We start from the raw sequence: 18,859 nt of genomic DNA, 5'->3' as shown, positions 1-18,859 counted from the left end.
GCAATAATGCACATCTCGCTATTGCGGTGTGTAAAGTCTATCCTCTGCGGTGTTGTTCGCAATCACAACATGATGAAAATTGTCTTAACTAACAGTAACTACAGACCTTCTGCAGTAAGGTTTTGTGAAGTCGCAATATGCCATGTGCCTATCCTACGATAAGTCTAACGATTGCTTCGCTACATGCAACAAAAAATTCTAAGCTCATTTATCCAACGTTTGGGGAACTCTCAGGCCAGTCCAATTTCTTCATCCGGGGACAACTTCGGGAACGGGATGATCTCAGTGTAGTTGTCATGCTTCGCCCCTTCAGGTGCCAGGTTCTTGTACCGCACACCTCTAACAGGGTCGTTTGCCCACTTCCTCAAAGCAGACCAGTCTCTGCACATAAACTTCTGGTCATCGGTGACATGGCCCACCGCGAAGCCATTGACATAGGTCATCGGAGACGCATCCGCAAGGCACATGATTGCTTCGCGGATAGTGTTCAGGCAGTGGGCGACGTGTTGAGGGGCCCATTGTGACGAGACGTTGTGAACCCGGTGGCCGTATTCTTCAGTAATGGAAATCTGTTGTTATTCAGTCAGTAAAAGTCGAAAAGCCGTCTGAAATGTTGCAAACTTACAAGGCAGTGCATTTGATGAAAAGAGCGGATGATGTATGTTTGTCGGTATGACACTGTTGAATAGTATGCCGGCAGCTTTGCAACGGTGCCGTCAGGCTTGTGCCAATCCGCCCAGTTATCGTTGACCAATACATTTGAAGCTGCTCGATCTGTTAGCAGTGATTGACCCTGCAGCGACCACGCAAGGGCTCACAGTTATGCAAACTCTTCAGCTTCTTAACGACCATTTTCGTCTTATTCAGGTCGTAAAATGTGTCCTCTTCGATGTAGTAGGGAGAAGACTTGTCGAAAATTGTCCATCTTCCTGGTTCGCCGATTTCTGTGGCACTGTTAACAACCTGCCCTCCCAATCCAGCGTCTTTGCATCCTTACCTGGCGGGACGAAGCCGCTGTGGTCGCTACCGATGTGCCCGCATTTATGGGCATCTCTGACGGACGTAACACGATCAAAGACAGCAAATACAGTCACTAGCATGAGAGCCACGACTGTTATAAGCAAGCTCACGCGCAGGCACCAGACGTTGCTTTCCAAGGTTGCGATCTGTTCGCGCAAGTTCTCCTCTGAGCCTTCGGATTGTCGCTCATCGTCATCGGATTGGCTGGTGCGAACTTCCTTGTACGCGTGCGTAGGCGGCCACAGCGACTTCAATCTGTCCATCTTCTTTTGCAATTTGTTTCCGTTAGTTGTCGTGGTTTGTAGTCGTTGGGTGTGGTCAATCAGTCCCGCGACTGTTGATCAGGTTGGAGGAAATCACCGCAAGGATCGCGAATAGTGACAGCTACAAGCTTCTTTCAGCACTCGAACAGAGCCAAAGTCCCTGGATGCACCCCAGATTGGTTACAGTGGTCTTCGGTCGAGGCGCTGTTGGGTGGATGTCGAGTCAGGGACAGGGGCTTCATTAAGACTGCCGGACCGAACATGACCTCCTATCAGAAGCCCCAATTCGCGCGGTCCGAACTCATTTTACCCCCCCAAAGGCTTCCGCTATGGAGACAGATTGGGATCCCATGTCACTGAACATCGACCCTGGAGTGAGCAGGCGTCATGGTCATTGCAGCTGAACGTTGAGACTGCATTCTCAGAAACGCATGCAATTCCGTTCGAATTCTCAGTTAGCGGAAAACATCTAGAAGAATTCTGATCCAATTTGAGTTGTCCAGATTCGATACGTCAGTATACGTGCTGTCACTACGTCCATCATGGCTTCAGATGGCCTCCCAAAAGAGGACAACACACAAGCACCAAACGACAATAGACCAACACCGATCGCAATCTGCGGCATAGGCCTAAGACTTCCAGGCGGGATCAACACCCCGACATCTCTCTACAACTTCCTCATCTCCCGCAAAGATGCGCGCTCAAAACCAGACCAGCCGCGGTATGCATCCGAAAACCACCACTTCACAGCAACCGGAAAGTCAGGGTCACTCCCGACGGAGGAGGGCTACTGGCTTTCTAATGACGATGTCACGAAATTCGATCCCTCATTATTCTCGATGAACCCAAAAGAGATGTCAAAGCTTGACCCGCAACAGCGACTATTATTACAGGTGGTCTGGGAAGCGCTGGAGAGCGCTGCAGAAACGGAATGGCAGGGCCAGAGGATCGGTTGCTACGTGGGCAGCTTTGGAGATGACTGGCGGGAGATGCACGCCGTTGACACGCAGGACGACGGCATGTATCGTCTCACGGGGTACATGGACTTCGTCCAGGCGAACAGGATATCTCATGCCTTTGATCTGAGAGGACCAAGGTGAGCATGCCGGCCCGTAACTATGGTGGCCATCACTGATTTTAATGTAGCATGACCGTCCGCACAGCATGTTCAGCGGCAGGACTCGCCGTGCATCTTGCTTGCCAAGCCATCCGTGCCGGCGAATGCGACTCAGCTGTTGTGGCAGGGTCCAACCTCATGCTGTCACCAGGCTTCATCAAGCTCATGGCTGAGCAGAGCATTTTGTCGCCGGATGCTTCCTGCAAGACTTTTGACTCCAGTGCCAACGGCTATGTACGCGCTGAAGCGGTCAACTGCCTGTTTGTCAAAAGACTAGACTTAGCGATCAGAGACGGAAATCCAATTCGGGCGGTGATTCGCGGATCAGCAACGAATTCAGACGGCAAGACGCTCGGCCTGACTACACCGAGTGCACAAGCTCAACAGGAGTTGATTCGCGATGCATATCGCTATGCTGGCATTCCTGAGAGTGACATGTGGCAGACGGCGATGGTTGAGTGTCACGGCACTGGGACCGCTGTTGGAGATACCATTGAAGCATGCACTGTTGGGACAGTGTTCGGTGACAAGGGCATGTTGATCGGATCGGTAAGTGCTGCATGTCTGGGGAGATGCTAGTGCTAATGATCGTTCAGGTAAAACCGAACCTGGGGCATTCAGAAGCTGCTTCAGCCATTACCAGCATCGTAAAAGCCGTTTTATCACTCGAAACTCGTACCATTATACCCAATATCAAATTTGAGAATCCAAGCGTTAGCAGTAAGTTCCAAGATTCAGATGCACTGGAGTTGTTCTGATGGGTCATGTTCGCAGTACCGTTTTCATCAGCTGGTCTGAAAGTCCCGACCGAACCCACGCCTTGGCCTGAAGGGCGCGCTGAGCGGATCGGGGTGAACAGTTTTGGCATTGGAGGAACCAACGTACATGTAAGAAAGTTACCTATTTTCTCATGCATGGCAAGGTTACTAAAACATTCAGATAATTCTAGAATCGGCGGCATCGGTGACAAGGCCGACAGCCGTCCGGGGTCTCGGCAACGTGGATACCCCACCGCCGTCTCCACCTCTCCGAAGAGAGCCGGCAACTCTGCTCCTTTTCTCTGCTGGCCACGAGGAGTCCCTAAAGGCCATGGTTCAGGATTACAAGACATTTCTGAACATGCAGCCGTCGATGCTGGAAGGACTTGCTCACACTTTGACACATCGCCGGTCACATTTGGGCTACCGGACATTCACTGTTGTGACCGATGAGTGCGAGAACTTGGTCTTTAACCCACCGCCATTACCAAGTTTCAGATCCAACACACAGAATGCCGGTATCGCGTTTGTTTTTACTGGCCAGGGCGCCCAGTGGGCAAGGATGGGCTCTCACCTCCTGAAGACCAGTCGGGAATTCCTGCAAGATATTCGCGAGATGGACGCGGCTTTGAAGAGTCTTCCCAAAGACCACCGGCCGAGCTGGGACATCAGAGGTATGTCATCAACTCAGCTTCAAGATTCAAATGGACACTAATCAATTCCTGATAGGCGAATTGATGCGATCTGAGGCAATGTCTCGGTTAGGCGAAGCGGAATATGCTCAGCCGATTTGCACAGCCCTGCAAGTCGCTCTTGTACGGCACCTTGCCCGATACCGCATTGTACCAAAAGCGGTCGTCGGCCACTCCAGTGGTGAGATTGCAGCTGCGTACGCTGCTGGTGTGCTCACCCTCAAAGAGGCCATCATAGTTGCATACTACCGTGGCTTCACGGCCAAGAGGCTAAAGAAACACGGTGCCATGGCCGCCATTGGTCTCGGAAGAGACCAAGTAACGCCTTTTCTGGCTGCTGGGGTTACGATCGCCTGTGAAAACAGCAACTCCAGTATTACTCTTTCTGGTGATGTCGAGCCTCTCGAGGGTGTCTGCAATGCCATCAAAGAGGCGAAGCCGGACGCTTTGGTCCGACTGTTGAAGGTTGACAAGGCCTATCATTCTCGTAAGCTACGACTGTTACTGCCAAATAAAGACTGCAGAGCACTAACATCGCTTCTTTCCAGATCACATGCGCGTGGTGGGTGCAGAGTACCAAGCACTTCTGAAGCCATATCTGAGCCCCAACGCCCCCAAGATCCCCTTCTTCTCAAGTGTCTCGCTGCAGAGGTTAGAACGCCCATCAGACTTTGGCCCAGATTACTGGCAACGCAATCTCGAGTCTCCTGTTCTCTTCCGTCAAGCTGTCACACGACTTCTTCAAACATCCTCGACAAGTCTTCACCTTGAAGTTGGCCCACACTCGGCGCTCGCAGGTCCGCTCAAGCAAATTTACTCGGAAAACGCAATGACGCCAGCATACATCACCGCACAGAAGCGCGGCGCAAACAGCATGGTCTCGTTCTTGTCAGCAGTTGGCGAGCTCCACTGCCGTGGCGTGCCAGTAGTGTTCCCGGTGTTGGACGGTGTCCGTCCGCTGACGGATCTTCCGCCATATCCTTGGCACCTGAGTAAGACGTACTGGCCAGAATCAAGAGTCATCAAGGCGTGGCAGTTTCCTGAGCATCCCCCTCATGAGCTGCTAGGCTCGCGTGTGCTTGAGAACAGCAGCTCGACGCCCAGCTGGCGGTGTGTTCTATCACTCGAGAAGGTTCCATGGCTTAAAGATCACTGCGTCGGCTCAGACGTCGTTTTCCCCGCCGCCGGGTACATTGCTATGGTTGGAGAAGCCGTCCGACAAATATCTAGCCAGACTGATTTCACGATTCGGGACCTACAGGTCATGAATGCTTTGGTTCTCTACACGGGACAGGGTTTGGAGCTTCTGACTTCGACACGCCGCGAAAGACTCACACATTCCGATGACTCTGATTGGTGGGAGTTCAGTATTCAGAGCTACAAGTCTGGGGCATCGACTACGCACTGTAGCTGCCGCGTGAAGGGTGGACAGGCCTCTCAAGGCCCGGACTTTTCATCTCTTGCAGATGACTTATTACTACGTCATGTCGAACCTCGGCGGTGGTACAAAGCCATGTCGAAAGTGGGCTACAACTACGGTCCTCTATTCAGGGGCATGCGGAACATCAGAGCGAGCGTGAGTTCACCTGCTGCAGCCGCGGATATTTCAGACGCTCGCGAATGCAACGAGTTGAATTCCACGTACGCCCTCCACCCCAGAACGATAGACCAAGTCCTCCAGTCCTTGGTAGTAGCCAACAACTCCGGACAACCACGTCTGCTGAACAAGTTGTATCTACCCACCCACATTAGCGAGATTTTCATCAGCGGCTCCGCAGCCTCCGGGTCACTTCACTTGCAGACCTTGACGAAGGGAGGTTCTGGCACCTGTGAGGGTAGCAGCATTGGATTTCTGTCTGGAAAAGACAATCAAAGCCCCGTTATTTTCATGAAAGATCTCCGTTTCTCTCCGGTGGACCTTGAGACCTCCGACGATAAGTCAACTGATGCGAAGGTAGTCCAGATGTTGTGGAAGCCAGACCTCGGCCTCGTTGATTCGACACAGCTGGTCTCCTCGCAAGCCGATGAGTCGTTCCCAAACATTCACAGACTGCTTGAGAACCTCTTCTTACTTTGCGGTGCTGCCACCTTGGATGATCTGGCTGGCTTGGATCTAGACTTGGAAACCCAGCCACATCTCAGGAAGCACTATGAGTGGCTATTACATCGCATGTCAATGGCCAAGGAGGTCCCCAGCATGAGATCAAAAGATCGTTTGCTGCAGATTGAAGCCATCTCGGCGCAGCTTGAACAAACGCCAGCATCGTCAGTGGCCACTTTGATCAAGCGGTGCTTTACCCATGCACGAGAATTCTTCAACTTCGAACGAGTGCCTCTCGAAGTGTTCCTCCAGGACAACGCCCTACACGAACTTTATGACTGGATGAATACTTTGTTCTCTTATAAGCCTCTGCTGGAACTCTTGTCGCACAAGCGCGGCAGACACCTCAGGGTTCTGGAAATTGGCGCCGGGACAGGTGGCTTGACGGCTCGGATCTTGAGACATCTCGTATCTTGCTTCAGTGAGGGACAGGCAGTCGGCAAGTACGTCTTCACAGACGTTTCCGCTGGCTTCTTTCCAGCAGCACAGAAGAGATTCGAAGATGTCCCGTCTGGATTCGTTGACTACCGTGTCTTGGATATCAGCCGTTGCCCTGCCGGACAGGGTTTTGGTGGCGAACAGTATGATTTGATTGTCGCCAGCAACGTAAGACAACACATGCGTCCTCAATGAAGAACGGAGTTCATCAATCATGCTGACATTTCCCTCAGGTTCTTCACGCCACCCCAGACTTGACGCAGACCTTGAGACATGCCAGGTCACTCCTAAAGCCAGATGGCCGACTGCTTATGCACGAGCTATGCAGTGGTGAGTAGCGCACTCCGTCAAATTGGAAGAGATTCGATGCTAAGGCTCGACAGAAACCAAATGGATCAACTTCATCTTTGGCTATTTCTCGGGGTGGTGGCTCGGAGAGGCTGATCAACGCATCGACGAACCGTACATCTCCCCAGCGCAATGGCAAGAGCGTCTGCAAGCCGCAGGTTTCTCTACGCCAAATATCTTCTACGATGGCGTGGGGAAGGATAAGTTGAACGCCACCATTATTGCTCAGCCCGCTCTGCAGGACCTGCAGCCATCACCACAGACAAAGCAAGTCACGCTGCTCTACGAATACGACAAGACGCACCCCGTGGCATCTCGGCTGCGTCAAACACTAGAAGACCAGGGCTACAAAGTCACTTGCACAGGCTTGATGTCGAAGGATGTCGAAACTGCTGGCGCTGTTGTGTCTGTCGTAGACCTCTGTCGTGGAGATGGCTACTTTCACGACATGACGCAGGACAAGCTTGATGCTTTCAAGCGGTTGGTGAGAGCCATGGAGTCAAAGAATTATGGTCTCCTCTGGATCACCAAGTTTTGCCAGTTCAAACCCACCGATCCGGCCTATGCCCCTGTACTCGGCGTAGCACGCACAGTTCGCGCCGAGATGGGCCTCACATTCGCTACGTTGGAGCTGGGTGACGTGCAAGACGGCGCACTATATGCCGTCTCTCAGATATTGCGCAGAGTCATCGTTGATCAAGACCAATTCCACGAGATGGAATTTGCATACTCCTCAGGAAGGGTTTTGATTCCACGTTGCCAATGGACACCGATGTCTCGATCCCTTCAAGCAACCAGGCCTCCATCTCCGACAAAGATGCTGCAAATTGGCAGACCTGGAGCACTTCAGACTCTCCAATGGGTCTCTCGCACACTGCCTGAGAAACTCCCTCCCATTTCAGTACAGATCAAAGTCCACGCAGCCGGCCTCAACTTCAAAGACGTCGTCACGGCCATGGGTCTCATCGCCCCTTCTTCATCCGAAGGCCTTGGCTGCGAAGCCAGCGGCGTATTAACAGCCGTGGGATCTTCAGTCACGAACCTGCGCATCGGAGATCGTGTCATGACCTTCGCCCCTCAGGCAGCTTGCTTTTCGACGGACGTACAAGCTCCAGCTCAGCTATGCGTGCGCATACCCGATTCTCTGACCTTCGCAGATGCCGCCGGTATGCCATGCATCTTCATCACAGTCTTGCGAGCTCTGGTTGAAAAGGCCGGACTTCGAGCTGGGCAGAGCGTGTTGATTCACAGTGCTGCCGGCGGCGTCGGTATTGCTGCCGTGCAGATTGCCAGATGGATCGGGGCCAAGGTCTATGCGACGGTCGGCAGCGACGAGAAAGCCGACTTCGTATCTCGCGAGTGGGGCGTCCCGAGAGAAAGCATCTTTAGCTCGCGGGACACGAGTTTCGTTGAGGGTGTCAAGGCAGCAACTGGTGGCCGTGGCGTGGACGTCGTGCTCAACTCTCTCTCGGGCGAGCTGCTACATGCGTCGTGGGAGTGTGTGGCTCCCCATGGAACGTTCGTCGAGCTCGGCAAACGCGACACCCTCGCTGGTGGTCGACTTTCTATGGCGGCTTTTGACGAGAATCGGTCGTTTGTGGGCGTTGAGATGGCCAACCTTGCTGCGCAGGATCCTAGCATCGTGGCTCGCCTATTGGAGCAGACAGTTGAGCTTTACGAGAAGGGATTCATCTCGCCGGTAAAGCCTTCACGCATCTTCTCTTGTGGAGATGTTCAAGGTGCCTTCCGCTACCTCTACAAGGGCACCCATATTGGCAAGGTCGTCATCGATCTCAGCGATGAAACGCAAGATGCTCCAAAGGTCGCCCGCCCAACGCCAAGTCCAGCATTCAAGAATGACGCTATCTACATACTAGTAGGTGGCATGGGAGGTCTTGGTGGCTCAATTGCACGCTGGATGGTCTCTCACGGCGCACGAGACTTGGTTTTCATTTCCAGATCAGCCGGTGCTGGCGCTGAAGACCAATTCCTCATGGTCGAGCTGGAGGGAATGGGCTGCAGAACAACTGCCATTGCATGCGACATCACCGACGAATCAGCTGTCGAAGCCATCGTTTCGAGGGTGTCTTCATCCAAGCGCATCGCCGGCGTCATCAATCTTGCAATGGTCCTTGCAGACGGGTCCCTGCCAACGCTTAGCCTGTCTCAATGGCAGACAGCAACGAACCCCAAGATTCGCGGAACGTGGAATCTGCACCGCGTTCTTCCCTCTGGCATCGATTTTTTCGTGCTATTCGGCAGCATGTCTGGTGTCCATGGGTACCCGGGCCAAGCAAACTATGCCGCAGCCAATACCTTCCTAGACAGTTTCGCACAGTATCGTCGCAGTCTCGGAATGCCGTGCTCGGTTGTTGACCTCGGTGGCGTGGAAGACGTTGGCTATGTCAGCCGAACTCAGGATGTCGAGGATGCCATGCGAAACGCCGGTGCAAAGTTGGTTTCCGAGTCGGAGATGCTGAAGGGCTTGCAGCTTGCGATCGCCACATCGCGAGACACTGGCAACGAAGACAACAGCGGGTTCAACAGCCAGCTCATTGTCGGCCTCGATTGCACTATTCCCATCGATGATCCAAGCAACCGCGTCGTGTGGAAGCAAGATTCGCGCATGGTTCACTATCTAGATAACTCAGAAGACGCCGCCTCATCGCAAAACAATTCTGGTCGCCCTGGACTGGTCGACTACATCGCCCGTCTTCAAGGCAACCCACAGGAGTTGGACTCTCCAGCCACCGTCGCTCATTTGTCAAAGGAGATTGCTCAGAGGGTCTTTGGTTTTTTGATGAGAGAGATTGACGAAGGGGGAGTAGATACAAGTCTGTCACCGTCGGCGCTTGGTGTCGACTCGCTCATGACGATTGAGATCCGCAACTGGTGGAAGCATACAATGGGAGTTGATGTGAGTGTACTTCAGCTGACGAGTGCCCAGAGCTTCGATCAACTGGGACAGCTGGCTGTGGGGCAATTGAAGAAGAAAATATCGATTTGAACAGAATTTACAATTAGAGTTAAAGGAATTGGGATCAACACATAAGCACGAATATCAGGAGTTTCATGGATACAATTGAGCTTAATAAAGTACATATTGATGGTCTCAAAAAAATGGCAGAAGGAGCGAACACTAGATCGGACTTTCCTATTAGTATTGAAATGAGTTGATAATGAAGTTGAATCGACAGTGCAGTGTTCGGCTCGAATGCAAGAATGAGTACCGTGTTCTATCCGACCTGTGAGGTCGTTACACGATCGCCCCGTCATGAAGCATGAGACAAGAACCGGCGCAACTGATTGAAGCTGGGGATCATAGACTAACCCGAAGCCAAATTCGGTATCGGGATTCGGGGTTACTCAAGTCCGCTCACATGCGCCGATGATTTAGTGGTAAAATTCTCCGTTGCCATCGAGCAGAACAATACGACGGTCCTTAGTGAGAGAATAATGATACAGCAGCAGCTGTGTTTCCACCGCCTTCAAAATTGCCTTGGCGTAACCTGCGCCTATCTTACCCACTCTCAAGCAACTTTATGTGTAAGATCGTCAACATCGGGAAAAGAACTGCACCATTCGATACCTGGCCAAGAGCATGTTTGTTTCGAGAGACGCGACAGTGGGCTTGAAACTGGCCTTGCCACTGCGGCCACCAAAGGACAAGACATCCCATCCCGGTGTAATCTAATGAGCGTTATTTGGGTTTTCTCCAGTTGTTCGTTCGGACGTTGACATAGGCTGCGAAACGGCTCGCGGGCTGCCTCAGCATCGCTCCCGGAGCTCTGACGGGGTCAACAGGTGGTGCTTGCGCTCCACGATTAACCTTCTTTTGTTTATAATTCCGCATCGCATCGAAACACGTCGTCGTTTGTGAGATCGCCAGCAGCCAACAATGGCTCAGTCGGCGATAACCGAAGGCTGGCCTCGCTGATTGCTTTGTCTTGATAAGTGCTAAGTCAACGTCTCTAACGGCTTGTCATAGCTTACAAGCAGCTGCAAGCTCACGCACGTCGCCGGCTTTTCAAAACAGACTTGCCGCCCCAGATGCGCGTTTAAGGTTGCAGGAGCACTTCACTTAGCCTTTGGCTTCACGTCCAAGGCCGCATCAGTGCTACCACCCCAACGCAGCCTGGAGGACATGAGATGAAGGTGTTACATTATTAAGCTCTGACGAGAGCATTTGATGATGCCGACTGTACGGACAGACCTGTAGGCTAACCACTGCCTAGACTCGCTCAGATGAACCTTCACTTTGCCCGTCTCCTCCTCCCGCCTTCCCACCCCACGGCTATTCGACGATGCGACGCTGGCCAGCCATACGGCTATCGGGCTCCGCGAAGCCCACCGGTTTCTTGCTGCCCGTCCGCGACGGCCGTGCTTACGGTAAGTCCCGGTGCCTTGCAGCCCTGCTGAAAGATCCCTGCGTGGCGCCGGAGGACACGGGGATTGACCCTTTTCTACCCACCGTTATGGACAAGGGGCAGAAAAACCGACCCTGAAAGTTGCAGCTCCCGAAACCTGTTGGTTCCCCTCAAACTCAGGGGAGAAAAAAACGAGGTGCCTGTTGCGCCTTCGTCTTAGGGGGCCAAGCTCGCTAATGAACGGAGAGCGGTCGACGTGAGAATCCCGCCGTTGAAGAACGACCGGGGCTCGCAGCTTGCGCCTCTGCCTGGGCAGTCAGTGTCATCAATCGGGTGTCATCTCCGACTGTCAGTCGAGTCTCGAACTCCACGCGCTCAGACAATTCTCACCCGCAGGGAACGAGAATTGTCAACCCACTTCGGCCCCATCTGACGCTGGCGGGTGTAACGGTCAGGCCAGGATTGCTCGGATTTTCTCAGCCTTCAAATTGCGTAAAAAGAGGCTTGCGTTGGCAGAAAGTGGGTAATGGCGACCGCTTTGACAGAGCAGACATCTTTGGTTCTGATGACTCCATCCAATGCCCGACATTCCATATCAGGACATCAGATCGTTGGATGGAGCGTATTCCCTGAATCGCTGGCACTCACATGACGAGCGGCAATCGGCGGAAGTGCGAGATAACCTGACCTCATTATCATGATCTTTTCATAGAGACTAAACCAACATTCAAACGCATAACAGCTCAATTCCAGGGCAGGTTCGTGACGGTACTGTGACCTCCTCTGCCGGGTATCTGATGGCGTGCGCTTTTTCGTAGTACTTCCCCCAACACCGTAGCATGCGTAAGCTCCTTGTAAGCTGCGTGTACTTGAAAATCTCAACCAGCTCCGTCTCATAATGGTGACTGCTTTCCTGCTCTTGCTGCAGATGCTTCGCTCTCAACGTCTTCTTCGGAAACCCAGAACTCCGTCCTCTTTTGGATGCCGGGTTCCAATGGTATTTCGCTGTGGTCGCTTTTCACGGATGGTCGTCGTTCGGAGCGGATGTATGTGTCGGTCCCACCAGGTCCAGCGTTGTCGCCGCGTAACCTGCTGTTGAGGTACGCGGACCTACTTTGGGAGTTCGCGTACGAGTTGCTGGCGTATCCTGAAGGGTGAGATTGCGGCTGCTTTTCGCCGAAGAAATAGAAGAAAATTGAACGAGACAGCGCGAGGTTTCCGGCAATAATGCCGAGGTAAAGTTCGAGATTGGACCAGATTGCTGTTACAGCGTAGACATCTAGTTTCAAAGTCAGTCCCAAAATAAATCAAGAGGGATTTCACAAGACATACAACTCAGGTCGTTAGTGACGAGACCAAGCGAAGCAGCTCTCGCGATTCCAAAACCGGTCGCACTGTCGAGTAGTCAGCATCAGCTGCACCGCCAAATTTGACGAAGTTCTTACATCAGTCCAAGACTCATCAGTCCACCAACAGAAATCTTCGTTGTCAATGGGATTCGGACTTGCCAAACGACCGCCAGAGGCAAGAACGAGCAAAGCAAGTCGGTCAACACAGAGTAAGCTGCTCAACGTTAGCCACAGTCTCGGTGAACGTCCAAGCATGATGGGCTCACAAATCGTCAAGTAAATGGCGTAAATCCGGATCTTCGCATCCCAGCACTTCCCCACTCCGGTCCAGTACGCCTCCACGGGATCACATTCTGCCAGGAGGATAATGATGACGCCAAAGTTGGTGATCACCAGTCCACCCATAACCGTCCAGAGAAAGTACTTCATCCGGCTGGAATCCTTGATGCGCAGCAACAGCAGCATAATCGAGCACTTGAGCAGGCAGACGCTGGCGAAGAGGAGAATCTGCCCGAACCATCCCAGCATGTTGTTGTTGACGTACTCCTCTGGCGAAATGTACCACCTATGCCTCCCATTTCCGGTCGCACCTTGCGCACACTGAACGCCGTATCTGACGATGCCCAGACTGGCGGTGATTGCCATTAAATAGTCGTCCCATCCTAGGTGCCGTAGCGAGAAGCGTACGTAGAGCCGCAGAGTCGTCGTGAAGATGACGAAGAAGATGAGCACGCCGGATATCGCTAACAGAGTCGGGTTCACATTCTCGTCCGGCGGCAGCGGGTTCGGAGGAATCACTGGCGCCATCGTCATCGTCGTTGTTAAACACTGTTCGCTGACGATGGGCTGACAAAAGCAAAGAAAATGGCAGGTTCCCAGATCAGACCTGGTAGCCTGAGTGCCAGGAAGCAAGGAACGAGGGTTTGTGCGCGGGAGCCAGGAGCTGGGCCATCCGCTGGATAAATGTAAGAGATTGAAGAAGGGGCGCCGCCCTGGAGGGACCCACGGCTGGCGGTCGTGGTTGTGCTGTGCTGGCGAATGGCTGCACAGGGCAAAGGCGACGACGATCGCCAAGATCTGCTTTGAAATGGCAGCTCGTCTTGTTGCCCCAGACTTTGAACGGGGACGCTAAAAAGTAAGGGACGAGGGGGGAGGGCGTGTTAAGGACTTTGTGGCCGTCTTCAGAGAGCTGCGACGAAAAGGAAAGAGTACCCAGGTGTAGCTGATGCAGGTAATTCAGTTTCCGCCGCACAGCCTGCATGCGTGAGGCCGAGTGGTGGTCTGGTCTGCAAGGAAACGGAGGAGGTCAGGGCACACGGCGCATATGTCTCAGAAAGGCGAAGACTCAACCTGTTCATCCCGCGGGCCTTGTGGGAAAGGGTGGTAGCGATGCTTCGACGTGTTGTCGTGCAGTTGCAGTGGACTTGTGGAATTGTGGATGGGAGATCGTCCAACATACTTTTTGTTAATGGGCTTTAAGCATTCAGGTGGGCGCTTGTTCGTCACCTCGGAAACAATTTTGAGTGTCAGGCACGGAGAACTTAGAGCCAGGAACGTGGCTGCGCGTGGCGTGCAATGTCTCTCTCGCATGCCTATCTTGGGTGTTGGCGTGTCTCAGCCGAGAGACTGACCCCGGAGAACAAAAGTCTCGCCCGAGTCTCCCGTTGGACAGCTGTGAGAGAGAGGAGAGGAGAGAAAAGGGCAGCATTCTTGCAGGTTCGCGTTACCCCCTCCAAGGCTTTGCCCGGTGTGGCCATGGATACAAATTGAGTTTGAGTGGCCTCCAATCTTCCGATGCATGCTGTCGCCTCTGCTGAAGGCAATTCGTCAAGAATCCCTGGGCTGATGTGGGCTTCTCCTGCGCCGCTGCTGCACAGATGACAGGGACGAAAAGCCGCACGTCGACTGTTGCGCAGAATGCCGCAAGGGGGTGTGATGATTTTCAGATTTGTGGATCTGGCCAAAATGACAAAGCAGGGCTGCCGTGCTGCTTCAAGGCATGTTGACGGCGATCATGTTCTCATTTTTGGCTTTGCACACTCTGGCCATCCGATCATCCCGTCAACTCTCACATCGACAAGACAATCTTGAAGATTGCCTTGAGACAGATACGGACGCGGACGTGAAGTATATCAGAGGAGCTGGGTGGCATCGCTCCTCTTTTTCTACACCACCCAACCAGAAGAGCACTAACAACGAAGGTTTCGGGCGAGGTGAGGGAGGTGGCCGAGTCTAATGGTGGCAACGTCGCGGGTGTCAAGGGTGTCCCAGGGGAAGCCTGTTCGCTCTGGGGGTCGTGCTGTAAACAAAAATTGCGAGGAGACGGGGAAAGCCCGGAAGACAACGTCGTCAATGCATGGCGACGTGGGATTGTGGTGGAATTGTTCATAATTGACTAAGACGGCTGATTTGCACAGACAAGGACATGTCAGGTTGTCCGATGGGTCTGGCAGGGGACATCCTTGAGTCATGAACCCTCCCCCGGAGGAACGACCGGCCGGCGCAGCTCCACATTGCCAACCGTTCCCGCCGGAACAGAAACGTCGATGGTACGGTAGCATTCGCCGGGCACAGCCAACGTGCCGGCGAGGGCGTGTCGTTCGTCTTTAACCGTTGGGGCCCGGCCGAGCATAAGACTGTGCTATGCCCGCTTACGAACTACTCATGCAATTCCCCCTCCCCTCTCCTCTTAGCTCGTCGGGGTAGTTGGCTCGCGTATCTTTTTCATGTAAGAAGGTGTGCGTTGGCCTGGCGTAGCGTCCGTAGTGTCGGGACTTAATAAGTGCTTACTATGTATGGCCTGTGGTCTTCTCCCCCCTCACACGCTTTCTACCGTCGTTCTACCAGCCGTCCCGCGTATATGGCAGAATGATGGTTCGGAACCCCACCGATTCTGGCCCTTGTGCCGTTGTAGAACTTGGCAAGCGGCGACCTGGGGCGGCGACTAGGATATTTGCTGGGCCGCGTGGCTCATGATCAGCACATTCTGGCTGGATGATATTGCCCGTGGTGGTCTTAATATCCGTACTATCGAATTGCGACTTTTATTCGCCATCTTGTGGGACGTACAAAAAGGCTCAGCTCAGCCCGTTTCTCTCACCGGAGGTGATGCATGGTCAAGGCACGCCACCGTCCATACATCGTCGTACATGAGTGTGTTGTTGGTTTTCGTCCAGGAGGCCTGACGTGCAGATATCGCGCAACATTGGTTTGAGCTTTTTCGCGAATCCTCGTCTCTCGTTTCGTGATCTCTCAATCGCTGAACCGACGATTCCTCAAACCTTATTGTTTGTTCCATTTCGGGAAAAAGATCGCTGCATACCACCGTCTTAGCCATGCTTGTCAAGTCGAGTCTCGCATTTGCTGCCCTCGCGGCCCATGTCTTTGCAGCGCCTGCGCCGCAGCCCTATGGAGACGATTCCTACGATTATGTAAGTCTTCCTGTCCATTTTCAGATCTTTTGGTTCTTTTGTTGCTTTTTCCGACGGGGGTTGGCGCTTCGCTTTCTCCTCGGATTGATTTGATTGCAACGTTTGTTTGTTGGTTGGCGGCGGCGACTCGACACACTGACCCCTTTAACCAGATCGTCGTCGGTGGCGGTACGGCCGGTGTGGCCGTGGCTGCGCGCCTGAGCGAGGGCCTCCCTGACTCGAAGATTCTCTTAATCGAGGCGGGCCCCGAGGCCTGGGACGAACCCAAGATCAATGTCCCTGGCATGAAGGGCTCGACGCTGGCGACCAAGTATGACTGGAACTTCACCACCGTGGCGCAGACCAACGTCAACAACCGGGTCTTCTCCGTGAACCGCGGCAAGGTCCTCGGTGGCAGCTCTGCTCTCAACCTCATGTCCTATGATCGGTCTGCCGCTGAGGAATATGACAGCTGGGAGGCACTTGGTAATGCGGGGTGGAACTGGGAGACCATGATTGCCGCCATGAAGAAGTCGGAGAACTTCACTGGCATCAACACTGACACCTACGGCTCCGAGGGCGTTGGTGACAGCGGTCCGGTCAAGGCGGTCATCAACCGCATTGTTCCCGAGCACCAGGAGACGTGGATCCCGACGATGAACACCCTGGGCATCAAGACCAACCTTGAGTCTCTAGGCGGTAACCCCTTGGGCGTCATGTATCAGCCCAGCAGCATTGATGCTACCCACTACAACCGCTCGTACAGCGCCAACGCCTACGTTCCCATTGCTGGCTCCAACTTGGAAATCCTGTCCGACACCACTGTTGTGAAGGTCAACCTCGAGCAGGTTGGAGATGAGCAGCAGGCCACCGGAGTTACTCTGCAGGATGGTACCGTCATTGCAGCCAACAAGGAGGTCATTCTGTCTGCTGGTTCCATCCAGAGCCCCGGTCTTCTGGAACTGTCCGGAATCGGCCAAGCCTCCGTCCTCAACTCGTCTGGCATCGCCCAAGTCATTGACCTCCCCGGTGTCGGCGAGAACCTGCAGGACCACCTCCGTATCCAGAGCTCTTACCAGCTGAAGCCCGAGTACACCTCCTTCGACATCCTGCGCAGCAACACCACCTACGCCGCCGAGCAGCTGGCCCTCTGGAACGCCGGCGAAGTCTCCCTGTACGACTACACCGGCAGTGGCTACACCTTCACCACCTGGGCGCAAGCCCTCGGCAACGACTCCCAAATGGTCGCCCTCGCCAAGGAAGCTGCCGGCGAGGACCCCAGCAAGGTCGACGCCAAGAAGCTCGAGTTCATGACCAACCCGGCCATCCCACAGCTGGAGGTCATCTTCTCCGATGGTTACACCGGCGTCAAGGGCTACCCGGCCTCCACCTCCCCCCTCTTCGGCAAGGGCTTCTTCACCCTCATCGCAGCCATCATGCACCCCATGAGCCGCGGCAACATCCACATCAACCCCGCCGACACCACTGGCAAGCCCATCATCAACCCCAACTACTTTGCGCACGAGCACGATCTCGAGGCGGCCATTCAGGCCATCAAGTACTGCCGCAAGATCGCTACCACCGAGCCCATGGCCTCCATCTGGGAGAGCGAGTACGAGCCCGGTCTGGATGTCGTCCAGACCGACGAGCAGTGGAAGGAGTTTGCTCTCAACACCACGCTGAGTATCTTCCACCCCGTCGGCACATGCTCGATGCTGCCAAAGGAGGACGGAGGTGTTGTTGACGCCAACCTGAAGGTCTACGGCACTTCAAACCTGCGCGTCGTGGATGCCAGTGTTATCCCCCTGCTGGTTTCTGCCCATGTTCAGACTGCTGTGTACGGCATTGCTGAAATTGCGGCTGAGCGTATTATCGCTGATGCCAAGCAGTAGAGTGGAGGTGCATCAAAGACGATTAGACTTCATATCATTTAATAATAATGATAATTTACTATTTGTGCACCTTGATCTGCATGTGGTCTTTGAGCTGTAGACGTTGGAACTCCGGGATGCCTTTAGTACAACGAGTTTACCACGAGTGACAGAATCATCAACCAAATCCATGCTACTTGCTCTGCCATAAAATGCTGCGCGGCAACAAAACTTAAACGCCTATTGCGTCGCATCAGTATTAAGTAAGGTACCATTTGATCTTATAAAAGGCAGCAATGTCATAACTGAAGTTATCTCGTATGGACTCAGTCGACTCGGGCGATCCGTTATACAGCTACCTTTGCTTTCTCAACTACATTTTCTTCTCGTATCTCTAAGACGTGCAAAAAACAAGTCAAGCTGTATCTTGCGCATCTAGTTATCAATGTGACGGAAACAACTATTCACTCGACGATCGGTTCGTGAAGCTGAAAATGTAGAGTATGGCTCTTGTCTGGTTGGCCATACTAGGCCACGTAGGCATCCGCAGGGCTGGTGTCCACTTGAAATTGTACCAACAGCCTACCACAGGCAGAACAGATGCCCATCCACGCAGTAACACGTTGCGGACGTTCATTGGTATAACAAGTCGGATGTGCGCACATTATACCTGTGACTCAATGTGTATTTTTGGTCAGTATTCACGCCAGATTGAAGTCAGGACGACCTCCGCCCTCTCACCGTTTGCATAACTAGACACTTCTCCTCCGCTTCAAACCTGAGCTCATTTCCTTTCGCCTTTATTTCGGCATCAGTCTTCTTAAATCTGCGGTCACAATCAATGATGGCGCCCGTTGAATGACAAGCGCACCGTGCTCTTTATACATGCCCCTTAAGCTTCAAGCAGTCTGGGATCTCGCGCTTTTATAGCCATTCGGGTCGTTCTAAGACACATTCTGTGCGGCTGCTTCGATGTCTTCCTGTACCGTTTGCTATGGCTTGGAACCTAGCTCAGAGCATCCTAGCAATGGCTATGTCTACAAAATCTCTGATATTCAAAACGCCTCCTATCATGGTTGCAAGACCTATAAGCTCTTACTGAACAGTTGCGTCGGCCTGTTGGAT

At 53.3% G+C, this 18,859-nt stretch overlaps 4 protein-coding genes across 4 annotated transcripts; 2 read left to right on the top strand and 2 right to left on the bottom strand.

The window, feature by feature from the left end:
• Positions 1–230: 230 nt before the first annotated feature.
• cctR-1 (Cyclochlorotine biosynthesis protein R) lies at positions 231–1,283 on the bottom strand (the record flags this gene model as incomplete). Its single annotated transcript, XM_037324054.1, has 4 exons — positions 231–569; positions 626–765; positions 819–944; positions 998–1,283. 4 exons carry the CDS (start codon positions 1,281–1,283, stop codon positions 231–233), a joined length of 891 nt encoding a protein of 296 aa, XP_037178303.1.
• A 542-nt stretch (positions 1,284–1,825) lies between these two features.
• Positions 1,826–9,744, top strand: FUM1-2 (Highly reducing polyketide synthase FUM1; the record flags this gene model as incomplete). The annotated part of the gene is made up of 9 exons (XM_037324053.1): positions 1,826–2,379; positions 2,430–2,949; positions 2,997–3,120; positions 3,175–3,287; positions 3,340–3,832; positions 3,888–4,337; positions 4,399–6,557; positions 6,623–6,719; positions 6,773–9,744. 9 exons carry the CDS (start codon positions 1,826–1,828, stop codon positions 9,742–9,744), a joined length of 7,482 nt encoding a protein of 2,493 aa, XP_037178101.1.
• Positions 9,745–11,997: 2,253 nt separating this feature from the next.
• CGCA056_v008805 (uncharacterized protein) lies at positions 11,998–13,260 on the bottom strand (the record flags this gene model as incomplete). Its single annotated transcript, XM_037324052.1, has 4 exons — positions 11,998–12,383; positions 12,437–12,498; positions 12,550–12,667; positions 12,720–13,260. 4 exons carry the CDS (start codon positions 13,258–13,260, stop codon positions 11,998–12,000), a joined length of 1,107 nt encoding a protein of 368 aa, XP_037178304.1.
• Positions 13,261–15,788: 2,528 nt separating this feature from the next.
• On the top strand, positions 15,789–17,755 carry citC-4 (Dehydrogenase citC; the record flags this gene model as incomplete). The annotated part of the gene is made up of 2 exons (XM_037324051.1): positions 15,789–15,884; positions 16,037–17,755. 2 exons carry the CDS (start codon positions 15,789–15,791, stop codon positions 17,753–17,755), a joined length of 1,815 nt encoding a protein of 604 aa, XP_037178305.1.
• Between the last annotated feature and the right edge of the window lie 1,104 nt (positions 17,756–18,859).

Source organism: Colletotrichum aenigma (assembly GCF_013390185.1).
Source record: "Colletotrichum aenigma strain Cg56 chromosome Unknown KSG_Cg56_contig05, whole genome shotgun sequence".
In the NCBI taxonomy this organism is placed as follows: domain Eukaryota; kingdom Fungi; phylum Ascomycota; class Sordariomycetes; order Glomerellales; family Glomerellaceae; genus Colletotrichum; species Colletotrichum aenigma.
Note: the sequence above shows the minus strand (reverse complement) of the source record. Positions and strands in the feature narration are given on the sequence as shown.